The sequence below is a fragment of the Ascaphus truei genome, chromosome 4 (assembly GCF_040206685.1).
Source record: "Ascaphus truei isolate aAscTru1 chromosome 4, aAscTru1.hap1, whole genome shotgun sequence".
Classification (NCBI taxonomy): domain Eukaryota; kingdom Metazoa; phylum Chordata; class Amphibia; order Anura; family Ascaphidae; genus Ascaphus; species Ascaphus truei.
The window spans coordinates 92,887,264-92,902,553 of NC_134486.1; the positions used below are offsets into that span (position 1 = coordinate 92,887,264).

General features: G+C 45.7%; 1 protein-coding gene across 3 annotated transcripts in view; it reads left to right on the plus strand.

Annotated features, from left to right (window-relative positions):
* Positions 1-15,290, plus strand: part of FANCL (FA complementation group L) — a 77,073-nt gene that overhangs the window by 32,301 nt on the left and 29,482 nt on the right. For all 3 annotated transcript variants that reach the window (XM_075596211.1, XM_075596209.1, XM_075596210.1), the window contains exon 6: positions 8,645-8,741. In XM_075596211.1, the coding sequence (XP_075452326.1) occupies positions 8,645-8,741 (97 nt within the window). The remainder of the gene's footprint in view (positions 1-8,644; positions 8,742-15,290) is intronic.

Consider the following 15,290-nt stretch of genomic DNA (forward strand, 5'->3'; position numbering starts at 1 on the left):
TCAAACTGGACCAGCACAGTCTCACCAAGTTCGTGGAAGGCACTGACCAGATCGACAGTTTCTTAAAGAACTTTGCTGGCATTACAAAGTGCTTCCCCAGCATAGGGTTGCCCGTTTGGACCCCTTACTGTCTGGCTTGGCTAAACAGACGATGATGGCGCTTCCAGATGAGTATGCTGATGATTATGACCACCTGAAAGAACTGTTGTTATTTCAGTATGGTTTTACCCCTGAAGCTTACCGGGGTAATTTCGGCTGGAAGAGAGGCAGCCTCTGGAGTCCTATGTCACCTATGTGACCCGCATGGCTTTGTACGGGATACGCTGGGTGGAGGGCTATGAGGCCTGGACTTACCAACGCCTGCTGGACCTCATCTTTCAGGAGCAGCTCATGCAGCAGTGCCCGCCGGCGTTGAGGGCTTGGGTATACGACAAAAAGCCCAAGACTTACCAGGAGGCGGCAAGGCTAGCAGATGACTATGTAGCCAGATGAGCTCTGATGCCCGCCAAGGCACCAGCCAAAGCGGCGGCCAAGAAATCTGCTAATACCCCCCAATGGACTCAGAGGCCGCCTGCGGGCAGCAGTCCACAGAAGGCGGGGGAGCTCCGGCACGAGCGCCGGTGCTACAACTGCAACCGCACTGGTCACATCAGACCAGATTGCCCGGAACCCCTGCGTTCCAGCGGACCTCATCAGGGACAACGCACCCCAGCTGCAAAGCTGGTAGCCCGCGTGCGGGTGGCTTCCACCAAGGCGACCGAACCGGTCATGGAAACAACTCCCAGCGAGACGTCCCATGCAATCCCTGTCCTGGTTTCATCGTGCCTACAGCCAGGAGCGGAGGACAGATCAGCGCAGCCCTTCAGCAGACGGACGTCCGGAGCAGACATCTCACCCTGGTCACAGTCGGTGACCGGCAAGCAGTCGGCTTGCTGGATTCAGGAGCTGCAGTGACCCTGGTCCGACCTGATATGGTCCGGCCAGAGGAGTTGCTCCCAGGCCCTGGGATGCAGATCACTGTGGCCGACGAAGAGCCACGTTTCTTGCAATTGGCCAGAATCTTTTTGGATTGGGGGGAGGGCCAGGGTGTGCGGGAGGTGGGGATTTTACCCGGTTTGGATGCTGAAGTTCTTCTTGGCAACATTCTGGGGCCGATGACCTGCACCTACGACCGGGTGCCCAAGCCCGCTGCAGTGGCGGCGGTTACCCGGAGCCAGACCGCGGCAATGGCGGCGGCGCCAGTCCCCCCAGCCTTTGGGACCAACGTTAGCGGAGGGCGCAGAGGAGCCCGGGGAGGTAAGCCAGGATCAGTTGCAACCACAGACTAACTTACTGTTCCCCCTCACCCTTCCCCATTCCCCAGACAATGACATGACTGGTGGGTGGCCAGAATTAGGAGCCCAGTTTAGGGAGGCAGTGAAGACAGACCCTACCCTGGCCGGTGTGAGACTTCGGGCGTCCGAATCTCAGGCAGGGGAAGGCACTGAGCACTGCCTATGGCATAAGGGACTCCTGTATAGAGAAGAAGGGAACCCAGGGATAGAGGAGGGGGTGACCCGTAAGCGACAGCTAGTAATGCTCCAGGGGTACCGACAGCAACTGTTACGGTAGCTCACTCTATTCCGTTAGCGGGACATCAGGGGGTCAACAGAATGCGAGCCTGGTTATTACAGTGTTACTACTGGCCGGGGGCATCACGAGATTTGGGCAATTTCTGCCGCTCTTGTGATGCCTGCCAGCGAGTGGGTAAGGCGTGCGACCGTGTGAAGGCTCCCCTGAAACCCCTACCGATAATAGGGGAATCCTTCCAGAAAGTAGCGATGGACCTTGTAGGACCCCTTATGATTCCTAGCAGGTCAGGGAAGCGCTACATCCTCACGGTGGTGGATTTTGCCACCCGTTACCCTGAGGCGGTAGCGCTTGGCACCATAGATGCCAAGACAGTGGCAGCAGCTTTGCTGAACATTTTTTCTAGGATAGGTTTCCCTAGTGAGATCCTAACTGATCAGGGGTTGCAGTTCATGAGTGAACTGCTACATTGTCTCTGGGATGCATGCGGTGTACAGCACCGGCGCACTACCCCTTACCATCCCCAGACAAACGGATTATGTGAGAGGTTTAACGGTACCCTGAAGCAGATGCTTCGGACCTATATAGAGGCGGAGGGGAAAGACTGGGTGATTCATTTACAGCACTTGCTGTTTGCCTACCGAGAGGTACCGCAGGAATCTACAGGCTTCTCCCCCTTCGAGTTACTATATGGCCGCAGGGTACGTGAACCTCTGGACCTATTCCGTGAGGGATGGGAAGGGTAGGCTACTGCTACTGATGCTTCAGTGGTCCAGTATGTAGTAGATCTCTGAGACCGGTTAGAGATGCTCATGGGGGTGGCCCAGGACCACCTTGGGGCCGCTCAGACCAAGCAGAAGCGATGGTATGACCGGAATGCCCATAGCAGAGAATTCATCCCAGGACAGCAAGTGCTTGTTCTCAAACCCACTCGGGAGAACAAGTTAATGGCTGCCTGGTCGGGACTGTACCTGGTTATCCGAAAGGTGAATGAGTACAACTATGTTGTACAGGTAGAGCCTGAGAGGCACAAGACATATCACATTAACATGTTGAAGGAGTACAGAGCACCGAGTATGGGAGCAGTAATGGCCATTTGTAGCCCACTGCTGGAGGATCCGGTGAGCAATGCTCTGCCTGATCTCCTAGGGGAGGCTAGGCAGGGAAACACTGTGGAGCAGGTGGAGATAGGGGCACAGTTGAGTGCTAGGCAGAGGGGAGAAGCCAGGGACATGCTAGCTAAGTTTAGCACCCTCTTCACTGACATGCCAGGGACCACACATCTCACAAAACACCCAGTGCACACAGGGGACCTGCAGCCTCTGCATAAGCACGCTTATAGAGTGTCAGCAGAGGTCAAGACCAGTATGGAGAGGGAGATAGAGGAGATGCCGATCCTAGGGGTAATTACTCCGTCCCAGAGCCCTTGGGCCAGCCCGGTAGTCCTAGTCCCTAAGAAGGACAAGACCACCCGGTTTTGTGTGGACTACCGCTTGCTCAACGCTGGGACGGTGTCAGATGCCTACTCCATGCCCCGCATGGATGAGTTACTGGATGAACTCGCGGGGGCAAAGTATCTGACCACCATGGATTTGAGCAAAGGCTATTGGCAAATCCCACTGACCCTGGAGGCTAGGGAGAAGTCAGCATTCATCACTCCAAGTGGCCTCTATGAGTTTTTAGTGATGCCATTTGGGATGAAGAATGCCCCGGCTACCTTCCAACGCCTGGTCAATAGGTTACTGGAAGGGATGCAGAGTTATGCCAGGGCTTACTTAGATGACATTGCTGTCTTTAGTAGTTCCTGGGAATCCAACTTAGGACATGTAGCTGTTGTGCTGGATAGGATCAGGGAGGCTGGGCTTACCTTGAAACCCACTAAGTGTATGGTAGGGATGGCAGAGGTCCTGTACTTAGGGCACAGGGTGGGTGGAGGGCACCTCAAACCAGAGCCAGCCAAGGTAGAAGCCATAGTTCAGTGGCCTGTTCCAAAAAACAAGAAACAGGTCATGGCATTTTTGGGCACCGCAGGGTACTATAGGAAATTTGTCCCACAGTACAGCGCCGTGGCCAAACCCCTGACTGATCTGACTAAGAAGCAACTGCCTGTGCTTACTACCTTGACTCCTGCCTGTGAAACTGCTTTCCAGGCACTGAAAATTGCGCTTGCTGGGGCCCACATACTGGCTGCACCAGACTATACCAAGCATTTTCTCATTCAGACTGATGCCATTGCTTTACCAGGGCCTAATGTAAATATTAAATACCTTAGTGAAAGCGTAAAACTAATCAGATATGAAAAAAATAGAATCGGACTGAATCGCAATCTAGTGACTTTACTTGGGAATACCTGTGCAATTATAAATAGAGACAATCCTAAAGCATCAGGTCTCCCCTCTCCCCCTCCCCTCTTTTATGTACCATGATTTGAGGCAGGGGACCCTCGGTCTTGGACCATGTTCATTTCCACTCTGGGATATCCCTCATTACTAAAATACTTACTGGCAAAAGTAGCATCGGTACTACCTGGTATTTAAATCTCCTCGACATGTGAATGGCATTTCAGCTTCCTTTTGGCTCGCGTCACATGGGAGATTTTAAACATTTCTTCTACGAGTAAGTATCTCCGGTACCAGGATGTCCCCAGAGCTGTAAATAGCATGTTTCACAGATCGCCTGGTTTTTCTCCTGTTACAAAAAAAAAAGTGGGAAGGTAAAAGTGCATTTCATTCAACACCCTAAAAATAAAATAATATTTTATACATTATACCTTACTGTAGAGGGAGAGAGGGTTTGGCCCGGTATTAAAGGGGTTGCACCCCATATGGCCACCCCCTGACCTCACCAGGGAGACAAGGGGTTAACTGGACTGCGGTCCAGGAATGTGGTTTGCACCTTGTTATATCATGAAAATGTATGTTCCCCTGTTCCCATGTTTTATTATTATGTCAGTGTCTGCACCGCCCACACACTGGGATCCATGCGGGAGGGCAAGGGTGGCCATATGGGGTGCAACCCCATATATGTATAGTGATTATAGCCCTTTGTTTAATTTTCCTGCCTTTTCAGGCACCATTTTGCAGGGTCCCATAGGCCGCCATTGAAGCTCCATTCAGTTCAATGGCGGATCTAGCTGTTTTGGACCTGTTTCCCTCGAAGACCAGCAGGTGGCGTCCGAGAGGAGGAGCGGCGGTTTCCCATTGTAAGTCAATGGGCTCATTGACTTCAATGGAGATTCCTCGAAGGCGCTTTCCAGGAACGAGTTGGCTGCCGTCCAAACCGCAAAGCGGATACTTTATCTGAAAAAAAGCTTTGATCACTGATTAGTCAAGTTCAACGTTAAGTGGCATGGGAATCTTCGGTTCTAGGGCACCCAGAAATAAAATTCTTTTTGCCCCTAGTTCCTAGACCGCCCCCCACTCGACCACCACCGGGTCCCCGAATCCAGGACCCCCGGAAAGGGTCGTGCTGAAAGAGCGGGTCGCACCATAGGTTCCAATGGCGGCGGCAGAAGCAGCTCAAGAAAATGACTAAGTCAGAAACGCTACAAACCATAAGCCCATATCTCCGGTTCTGGAGGGTCCAGAGGGCCAGGGTTTGGGGTACCTGTAGTCACTGCTCCGGCATGACTGCAGAACCATCTTTGACCCTCTCTGACCAACCTGACCGAGTATGGACCACCTTAAGGGTTCGGGAGTTTTTCCCATAGACTTTAATGGCGGCCGGTTCCCATTGACGGGCTATGGCGGAAAAACCCCATAGGCTTCAACGGCGGCGATGCCCCGTTGAATGTTTATGGCGGCGGATTCCCATAGCTGCCAATGGCGGCGGTTTGCCATTGAAAGTCTATGGCGGCAGAGCCCGTTGTTTTCAATGGGGATTTAGTGAAAACCGTGATTTCATTTACAGCGGAGAATTTTGTATTAAAATAGGAAACGGTTTAAGTAGTATTTGTGTATCTCCGGTTCCGAAGGTCGTAGAGGGCTGAAACTTGGACCATATGGTGTCCCTGTTCCGGCATTGAGATCTGGGTAGTTTGGACCCAACGGAACCGGATATTTTAATATGTTTATGTTTTACCTTTAATGTTGTATTCCAAGGCAGGGATAAAAACCAGAGGAGATTCCTTTGCACAAAGGGAAGCAGATGGTCAGAGAGGCGACCTAATGTCTAGAGACTAAGTACTGTTCAAAGGGTTGTGCCACCTTCACTGTTTACCTGAAGGCGGAGACGCCTCAAACTAGAGTGGTCTGTGAGTGTCATATTTTACACCTACAAACAAGGGGCATCCTGCCAGATATCCCTTTTGGTAGACTGGCCGGCCTCCCTGATGTAAATGTGGGGCTACAGAAATGAGACCCTCCGGGTCCTAGTGCGCATTGGCTAACTAGCTGGGGGGCATATGTTAAAATGTGTTCCCACGTTAAAGATTGGATACAGGTAATTGTTATCCAATAGCTTGTACTCAAAGTTAAGAATAGGGTTACAAAGATATATAAACTGTGGTCAACCCTATATCCATGGTCTTCAAATACCATCTTGATTGTTACCTGATTGCTGGAGAATTGCTATCTGATACTTCTCATCCCCCATCCCCAAGTAAGTGTTACTTCTTGCCTGTTACTGTACTATATTGCTGTGTTCACCTATTTAAGGAATAAATATACTTTATTATATCTAAGCCTCGTTCAGTTCAACTCAGTTATTTGGTGTTTATTATATCTTGTCATAAGTTACTGTGACACTTACCATGCAGGAATTTAACCCATGACCTTTCATATGCTAGTAGCAATTCTCTAGCTGCTAAACCACAGGGTTGGGGTGATGAAGCTGACTCTATTAACACACTGAGCAACTACTGTACAATGCAATCCAATAGATGTTAAGTTTGTTTATAGTGTCAGATTCATCATACCAACCCTGTGGTGTAGCAGCTAGAGAATTGCTACGAGCATATGAAGGGTCATGGGTTCGATTCCTGCATGTGTATTATATCAAATATATTAACTGTTGGGCTGTTATTGGTCAGAGAAGGGTATTTCCTGTGTATTACACTGCATTGTAAATTAAATAGTCTCCCTATATTTATTACGGTATTTAAAAAATTCCATAAATTATAGTTGGCCAGACAGCCGGCCAAATGATGAACAAGTTGTCAATGTAGGGCAGCCAAGTTACTATATGTTCCTGATAATATTCAGATTGGTATACATAAGAACATTCAAAAGCATTCATGGACTGTTTAGCAAACGATGAGCCCATATTTGACCCCATCGCTGTCCCCTGTACATGCAAGTAAAAGTTCTCGCCATGTCTGAAGTAGTTCTTCATTAGTTTGTGTGAGAGTATTTCTAGTAAAACTATTTTAATGTGTAAATGCTACGAGTCGGCACCACAAAATGACTGCAGAGACTGGAGACCATTGTCAATTGAGCAATTTGCTCTTGGAATAATATTTTAATGTTGCCAACTATGGAATGAAAATACACATCTTAAAGCAGCAGTCTAAGCTGCCGTTTTATTATTTTTTATATTTAATTTTTTTCGCCCTTTAATATGTTCATCAATACAATATACACAAAATATTAAGTAATAAGCTAAGATGCTGATCGATTCATTCTCCTGGGATCGATCGGCGAAGATTTGGTTTCGGGGTTCACTAAATTGCTGTCAGTGCAACAGAAGAGGACCAAAGATGCAAAGTTCTGTGGGAAAGATCATGAGACCAAGCAGTCACTAGATACAATTGGTGCACTGCTAGCGAGAAGGCAGGGCTCAAAAAGGGGTGTGCCAGAGCCTGTTTCAGAAGAGGAAGGGGATGTATCTTTGTAAATGGTTGCTACATTATAATACATTAAAAGTGTTATTTAGAGTTTTTGTTTAAAAAAAAATGCTCCAAGCATTTTCTCATAGTACAGATTAAAAATAAAAAAAAAAAACACGTAGGGTTTTGCGTCGTCTGCAGCTTTAAAGGCAAAATTTCACATTTAAGAGAGTAGGGCTCTATACAGTATGCTGATTGGATATCAGTTGATGATGGTGTTTTATGATGACTTTTGCAGCCCTTTTCCTAGTAAACACTGGGTTTACGAAATTCTCCCCTTGAACATGAACAAGTCTTAATATGTTTTCACCTTGTACTGAAGGGTCCGTAGTCCGTTTGTGGATTGCTGCATTGACATCCTCATTGCTGAGAACATTTCTCATAATGTTATCCTTATGTTGTGAACGGGCTTCGAAATGATGTGAAAATAAAAACTAAAAATGACATGCCCACTCAGTGCTCTTTTGCATGTCGCTACCCAGAATAAATCATGCTTGGGGATCTGTAGAAGGCATGCAAACAATCTCATGAGTATTTTATTTTTTACTTTGTACGGTGGAGCTTCTATCACTTTTTATGCACCATAATGTCAGGGTATCTTGTTTGAAACCCCAGAAATTGGCAGGTGGGATAGGCAAACATGGATTATTTAAAATAAATAAAACAAAGATTACAATTTTGGAAGCTCTGTTTAGTCCAGTTGTAATTGTAAAAAAAAAAAAACCTAAGTGATACATATATATTAGGTGATATTGTGATCAACTAAAATTCAAGTAGTATTTAATTTTTGCATTTGAAAGATGCATTTGATTGCATAAGCAAGTAGCAACATCAACCGTATGCAGAAATTGTTCTAGCCATTAAAGAGAAACTTGCTGAATGAGAAGAAAAATAAAGAGCGGACATCATTCTCATAGGGTGTGAAACCACAGAAGTGGATCACAGACTGATAGGAAGTTTAATATGTACATAAGTAAAGACTGACAGAAAACTGCTGCATGTGCCAAGGTTTTAGCTATGGAAAACTGAGACAGTGCTTACTGACCACAGCATGAGCCTTGACACACATTGTAAATAAACCCAAGATATACTGCTACATTAAGCAGCAGACTGGTGTATTAGCAGCAGTAAATCTGCAACAGTTGAAAAGGCTGCCTTATGGGGCTACTCAGATTAATATTTGTAACAGATTAATAAGGAAAGACAAAAAAGCTAAAATTGAAACGGCATATCTTTTATTCCCCCAAACAGATTATCATTTGTAGATACTGAGTTCAGTACCATCAAATTAAAAATTGAAGATTCTTCTGGACGCGAGCACTTAATCACACTAAAATTAAATGCAAAGGTGAGTTGTTTTTTCTGTTTGTTACATACATACTGTATATACATAGGGAAAGGAAACACAGGTGCAAATAATGTTAAGCAATAGTAGCCAAACCAGAGTAACAGGGACTGAAAAGACTGGGGACAAAAAGGTAACCAATAAACAATGTATCTGAAAAAAATAAGAGAGAGGCAAATATGGTGAAGTAAGCTTGTATTGAGTTTATGCGCAAAAGATAGATGCTACTTACAAAGTAGCAGATTATTCAGGCATGTAGGATATACAAAATCCTCTCCTAAATGCTGTGCTGTATGGCGGCTTGTCTTGACTCCACGTGGACCGCCGAGACTCCGCGTAGAATACTGGACATGTTTGCAGCTGCCTCCAACCTCTTACTCACGGACCTCCAAGTCCCGCGAGATTGCGGGAGTGATGTCAGCGTGATGTTAGATCCGTTGACGTTGGCGAGGGAATAGTGTCCAGCAAAAGTGTATATAGATATTCGCAACACTATCAATGCTGATAATTCGGAGATATAAAGAGGACTAAAGTATAGGATAATATTAGAGCCTCCACCCTACGCGTCTCAATATAAGACGTCATCAGGGGAATATAATTACATAAACTTGCAGAGTAAATTTATAGGCGGATCTAGCCCCCAATAGGTTAATTGGCTAAATGCAAAGGTGAGTTGTTTTTTCTTTTGTTATTTCAAAATATATTATTTAGATGGATATAGGTTGTTATGTAAATTTAGCGTACGTGGCATTCACTCAAGTCAGTAAAGTTAACTTTGGTTAGCCATAACTTAAAAGCATTGCATAAATATTAATGGCTGTTAATGAAAATGATATGCACATGACGTTAATTAGCCATCATCTAAAATGACTAGCTGACCACTAAGGAATATGAAGGGGTTAAACAAAAATGTTACACATATATGTGTGTGTGTGTGTGTATACATATGTAGGGATGTCTTAGTTTGCTTCTACCTTCACTGCAGCGTGTCTATTCAGGGAGTGGTTAGAAGGTTCCGCAGCGGCTTGGCAGCACAGGGTGCCGCCATGTTGTTGCGCAATAGTCAGGAGCGACTGTCAGAGTGGAGAGAGTTCGCGCACGCGCAGTGCAAAGCGCGCGAATGGCTGACCAATCATTTAGAGGCTCAGCAAGTAACTACAACCCCCAGGAGCCTCAGCGAAGTCACCTGACGCCAGGGAGCGAATGAAAATGCAGGAATTGCGAGAGGCAGGAAAGGGAAGCGTGGGGGAGAGACCACGCTAGTCAGAGGGCAACGGAGGAGCAAGGGGAGAGGTAGTGTGCGTGCAGGGGGTCAGTGACCCACCTGCGTAGGCAGATTTCCCCTCAGGCCCTAGTATATTCCCTGAGTCACCATAAGCTTGTGGTGCTACAGGGACGCCCTATATTGGTAGCGACAACTATTCCCTTACTGCATAGACAGATAGGGATAAAGTGTTGCGGAGCTGCGGTGGTGACAGTCGTTTGGGCCCAGGCTGCTGTACATCATCCACTCGTGAGAGACTGCGCTGGATCGGCGGATCCTTTTTGAAGTTGTTGCCGGTCACCCCAGTGACCAGAAGGTATTTACTAAGTGCACCAACACCGGTACCAACAGGCGCTGATCCCGCCTTAAGACACACTCTTTCTGGACACTGGGTTGAGTGACCAAAGGACTCAGCTTATATACATATCTCTATTTTGCATGGACACGGTGTGTGGGCACGCGGTGATGGGACAGTGACATTTCTCCTTAGGAGAGTGGCCGAGCCACAAGGTTATATTGCAAGTAGTTGGTTAATGGTATATCATGTGTCATATGTACGTTATTGCTATAACTATAAGATAAGGTAAACAGTTGCAATCAGATGTGTGTTGCTATTATTCTTGCCTAGGGGAATCTCACTCATTGGGGATCCTGGGTAAGTGGAGGCACTGCCAATACTATTACCCCAGGCTCCCAGTTAGCGGAGGCCCAGATCTTCCTGAGCCAACAGGTGTGTGCAGTACCAGTAGTCACTCGCAAGCAGTAGGAAAGAGGGCTACACATACATACATACATACATACATACATACATACATACATACATACTTACATACTTACATACACACACATTGTCTACCGAAGAGGTATTATCAGTTTGGCAAATGGGTTAACTCCTACCATCTTCCACTCAGGGTGCTTAACTTTCCCTGGGAAACCTCCAATCACCCACTCCCCTACCCTTACGCCAACAAACCTAGCCAACCTCTACAGGAAAGGCTAAAAGCCCTATTAGCTTATGATGGCTAATAGGACAGTATGCCATTGTATTGAAAAATAATATATATATATATGTATGTAAACTATACGATACCGTTTGAAGCACGAGATCAGGAGACAGCACTCTGGTAAGTTTGTTCACAAGATCTTTGTATTGAAAAAAAGACACATAAACCAATACAAAGAACTTGTGAACAAACTTACCAGAGTGCTGTCTCCTCGTATGGTTTATTATTGCTTTATGGGACAAGCACCCAATTTTTTGTACCTGCAAGTGGAATGCCGGCTGCTTCTTTGGATTATATATATATACAGTGTTCGACAAACCTATACATTTGCTTGCCCCGGGCGAGTGGATTTAACATCGTGGCGAGCTCCTATTGGCCCAAGCAGCACACGTTTGGTACTAGGTGGCGAGTAGATTTTTTGGTGATTTGTCGACCACTATATATATATATATATATATATATATATATATATATATATATATATATATATATATATACACACTGTATATATGTAAAAACAAATACTAGCTCTCGCTCTTTCTCTTTATATACTGACGGCTCTTCGCTTGTAGAATATTTGTGAGGGGAGAAAAAAAAGTTCTGCGCCGAGCACGCTCATTTTATGTGAAACTTCTTTGTCTTCTGTCACTGTTTTGTCTCAGAAATTTAAATAAAAATCAAAACACAATTTCAGTGAAAAAACGCAACATTTTGACTTAGAACACGCCCTGTTTTAGCTATTTGCACTTTTATATTTATACTAAGTGCGAATTCCTTGTGTGTATGTGTGCATGTGTGTGCAGGGCCGCCAACAGAAATCATGGGGCCCAGGATAAATGAAAGGAGCAGGCCTCACCCCTCCCCCCAAACCCATAGTTCACGTACTACGAAAAAATATTTTTTAGCGCGCAACTTTTACTTAACTGTTTTTTTATTGTAATACGGAAAAAAACATTACTATGAAATCTGTTTATTTTTATATTTTCAACAAAATACAGGTGACTGCCTGCCTGGGTGAGTGACTGCCTGGGTGGGTGACTGCCTGCCTGGGTAGGTGGGTGACTGAGTGGGTGGGTGGGCAAGTGACTGTGGGTGGTTGAGTGACTGGGTGTGTGGGTGAGTGACTGGGTGGGTGTGTGGGTAAGTGACTGGGTGGGTGGGTGACAGGATGGGTGTGTGGGTAAGTGACAGGATGGGTGTGTGGGTAAGTGACTGGGTGGGTGTGTGGGTAAGTGACTGGGTGGGTGGGTGACAGGATGGGTGTGTGGGTAAGTGACTGGGTGGGTGGGTGACTGGGTAGGTGAGTGACTTGGTTGACAGTGAATGGTGAGTGGGTGGATCAGTCACTGGGTAGGTGGGTGACAGTGACTGTGTGGTTGACCTTGACTGGGTGGGTGCTGCTTCCTTGCCCGCCAGACGCTTCCCCCCCCGCCCCCGATATCCCCACGGCAGCTGCCCAGGACGGGAGGTGGGCTGAGGGGGGGGGGACGCGAGGTGGGAGGCTGGGGTTGGGCGAGACTGGCGGGCTAATTCTGTGGCTGCTGCCCGGGTGCACGCGGGGGAAGCTCAATTGGCACGCGTGGGGGATGCTCAATTGGCGCACGCGGGCTCGCAACGGCGCTTCCCCTCCGTCCCATGTTTAGAGCGGGGGGGAGCGGGCCCACAGGCCGCATGCCGGACTCCCTGATTGCCCTGCGCGCCGGGACCTCGACTCTATGCATGCGCACGGGGAATCGCTGCCATTTTTAACATATATATTTTTTAATATAAGCACTGGCTGTCCCCCCCCCCCCCTGTTGGCGGCCCTTTGTGTGTATGTCTGTATGTGTGTCTGTATGTATGTATGTGTGTCTGTCTGTCTCTGTGTGTGGTTTCCGTGGTCTCTGTCTCCCAAGTGTGTCAGGGTGGCTGCTGTGCATGCGCGCTGAGCCAGGGTATGTGTGGGACAATATCGGCTACGTAAAACTAGCAGCGCTATACAAGAACATGCTATTATTATTATTATTATTATTATTATTATAACTTTCCCCACCAAAATCCTGTAGGTGCCAGCAAAGAAGTTTCACTTTAAAAAAAAAACTTTTTCCCTAATCTAATGCCATATCCTCGGTGTCCTCACTCAGCCAGCGATTGAGTGCCATGCAAGGGCACAGTCTTTTTATATACAGATGCGGCCACGAGTATCCGAACACATGCCGTGGAAAATCTGGGGCAATCTCCCAGTAATGCTGCAACATTTCAGTGACATTTCTGCAGAGACTAATGGCCCATCGGATTAACACAGCAGGGGTCCCTGGCAGTCCCATTCAGTTTGAATGGGACTGCCAGGGACCCCCGGTGTTAATTCGATGGGCAAATTAGTCTGTCTGCAGAAATGTCACTGAAATGTTGCAGCATGTACCCAACATGTTGGTGATTGCCCCAGATTTGTTTTAGAATACTCGTCGGCTCTACAGTACATGCATTTCATAGATATTGTTTTAAAACCCTTTGTAAATGTACTGGTAATTGCATATATTAGTCTATTTAATAAATCTGTGCCATCAATGGTGAGGACTAACTTCTTTGAGCTTAAATTAGCAGATAAATTGTCTAAAGAATTGTTTTCTTTGAAAGTCATTTCACAGTTGGTGAAATTACTGTTTCACTTACTAGTCTGTTAAGCAATGCTATAAAGGTTATTACTCTGTGCTTTCTTACTCTGAAAGTATCTTTTTAATTTTACCCTACATCATTAAGTTGGCGAAACAGAGCTGTGCCTTCCTGAAATAGACCACAAACCCATCTTTATAATCCTTTAAGTAATCTAACATTGTTTGTTTTTATTGTTATATTCAACATTATACCTGTATCTTTATGCTGGTGGAAAAAGAAAGCAGCATTCCTTGTTTATAATGTGCACTTCTAAGTAACATTTAAAGAAGCATCTGGTACATTAAATGAAGATGCTAATTTGCCAGCATTAAGGCTATGTCTCTCATTATTTAAACCAAGGTTCTGCGAACTGTTTGTGACTTTTTAATAATACCCTTTCTTGCCTCAAGCCACTATGACTCCCCTAAGCTCACAAAGCTAAGTAGTTCAATTTTTCAGCTTTTATCTTTGCCCAGAAGAAGATAAATAGAATAGGGCAAATTATGCTGTTAGTTTGTTGTGGTGTATTTGTAATCCTGCATTCAGTGAACGTGTATTAGAACAGTGTTATTACATTTATGTTAGCTATACCTGTACCAATCATTACACAAACATGAATATGTGAATACAATGTTAAAACAAAAATGGCCAAATACTTGATGAATATTATGGTCAAATATGTTTTGCACTGTATTTGTTTGCCTAGGATTGTAGCAGCTACAGGTCGTAAATCCCTATTGTGTAAGTACAGTAGGGCTTTAAAAAACAGTTGTTTCTATTGATCCCTGTATGATGTATTTCTTTTGTAGAGGGAGTAGGAATTTGTTAGGTTTTGTTGAGTGGAAGGCGGCCCATTCAATGTGGCAGGGTTCTCTTTTGGGCCTGGGATGGGCCTGGGATGGCCCTGTGAATCAGAGTGTGCATCAGTAACACACACTGACGCACACACTCCCCCCACCCATCTCGCTTTGGCAAGCTTTGCCAGGAAAGAGGTCGGAGCACACATTTTTCTCTCTCCCCTCCTCCCCCCACACGATCAGCTTGTGGAGTAAGTGACACAGTACTGATTAACCTGTTGGTCACCGTGACGACTGGCAAAATTGAGCCCCGTTGTGTTTTGCGCGTGCTGCCGCAAAACAAGATGGGGCATGATTTTGCCTGTCGTCGCAGTTACTGGCAGGTCAGCCAGCAGCTCTGCACCTGCAAATACAACAACAGTCGCCGGTAAACGCTACACGCCGGGCTCCTGGGATTATTCCAAGCATAGTTTAAGAATGCAAAAATACAGTGTTTACAATTATGGAGTAATTGGAAAAGTATTTTTAAGCATTTATCTTTCTCCTTAGTTGATAAAATGCAAAACACTTTGTTGATGCTTTCCTTTTTTATTTTTTTTTGCCCTCAGCAGCTATTCTTTTTTTTATAGTGTGCAGTAACACTTCAATGATGTCTACTTAAAATTTTTAGGATTTAATGGACTGTAAAAATGTCTCTCCATGAAGTGAGTAAATAGTAATTCACACCCAAGAGTAAATCCATAGTGTTTGAGTCCTAAGGAGCAATGTAAAAAAAAAAGTATTGTGGTTTTTTTTTTATACCAAATTTTACATGAAAGAATTGCAACTTTAAGTCGGCGTGAAGCTAAATAAG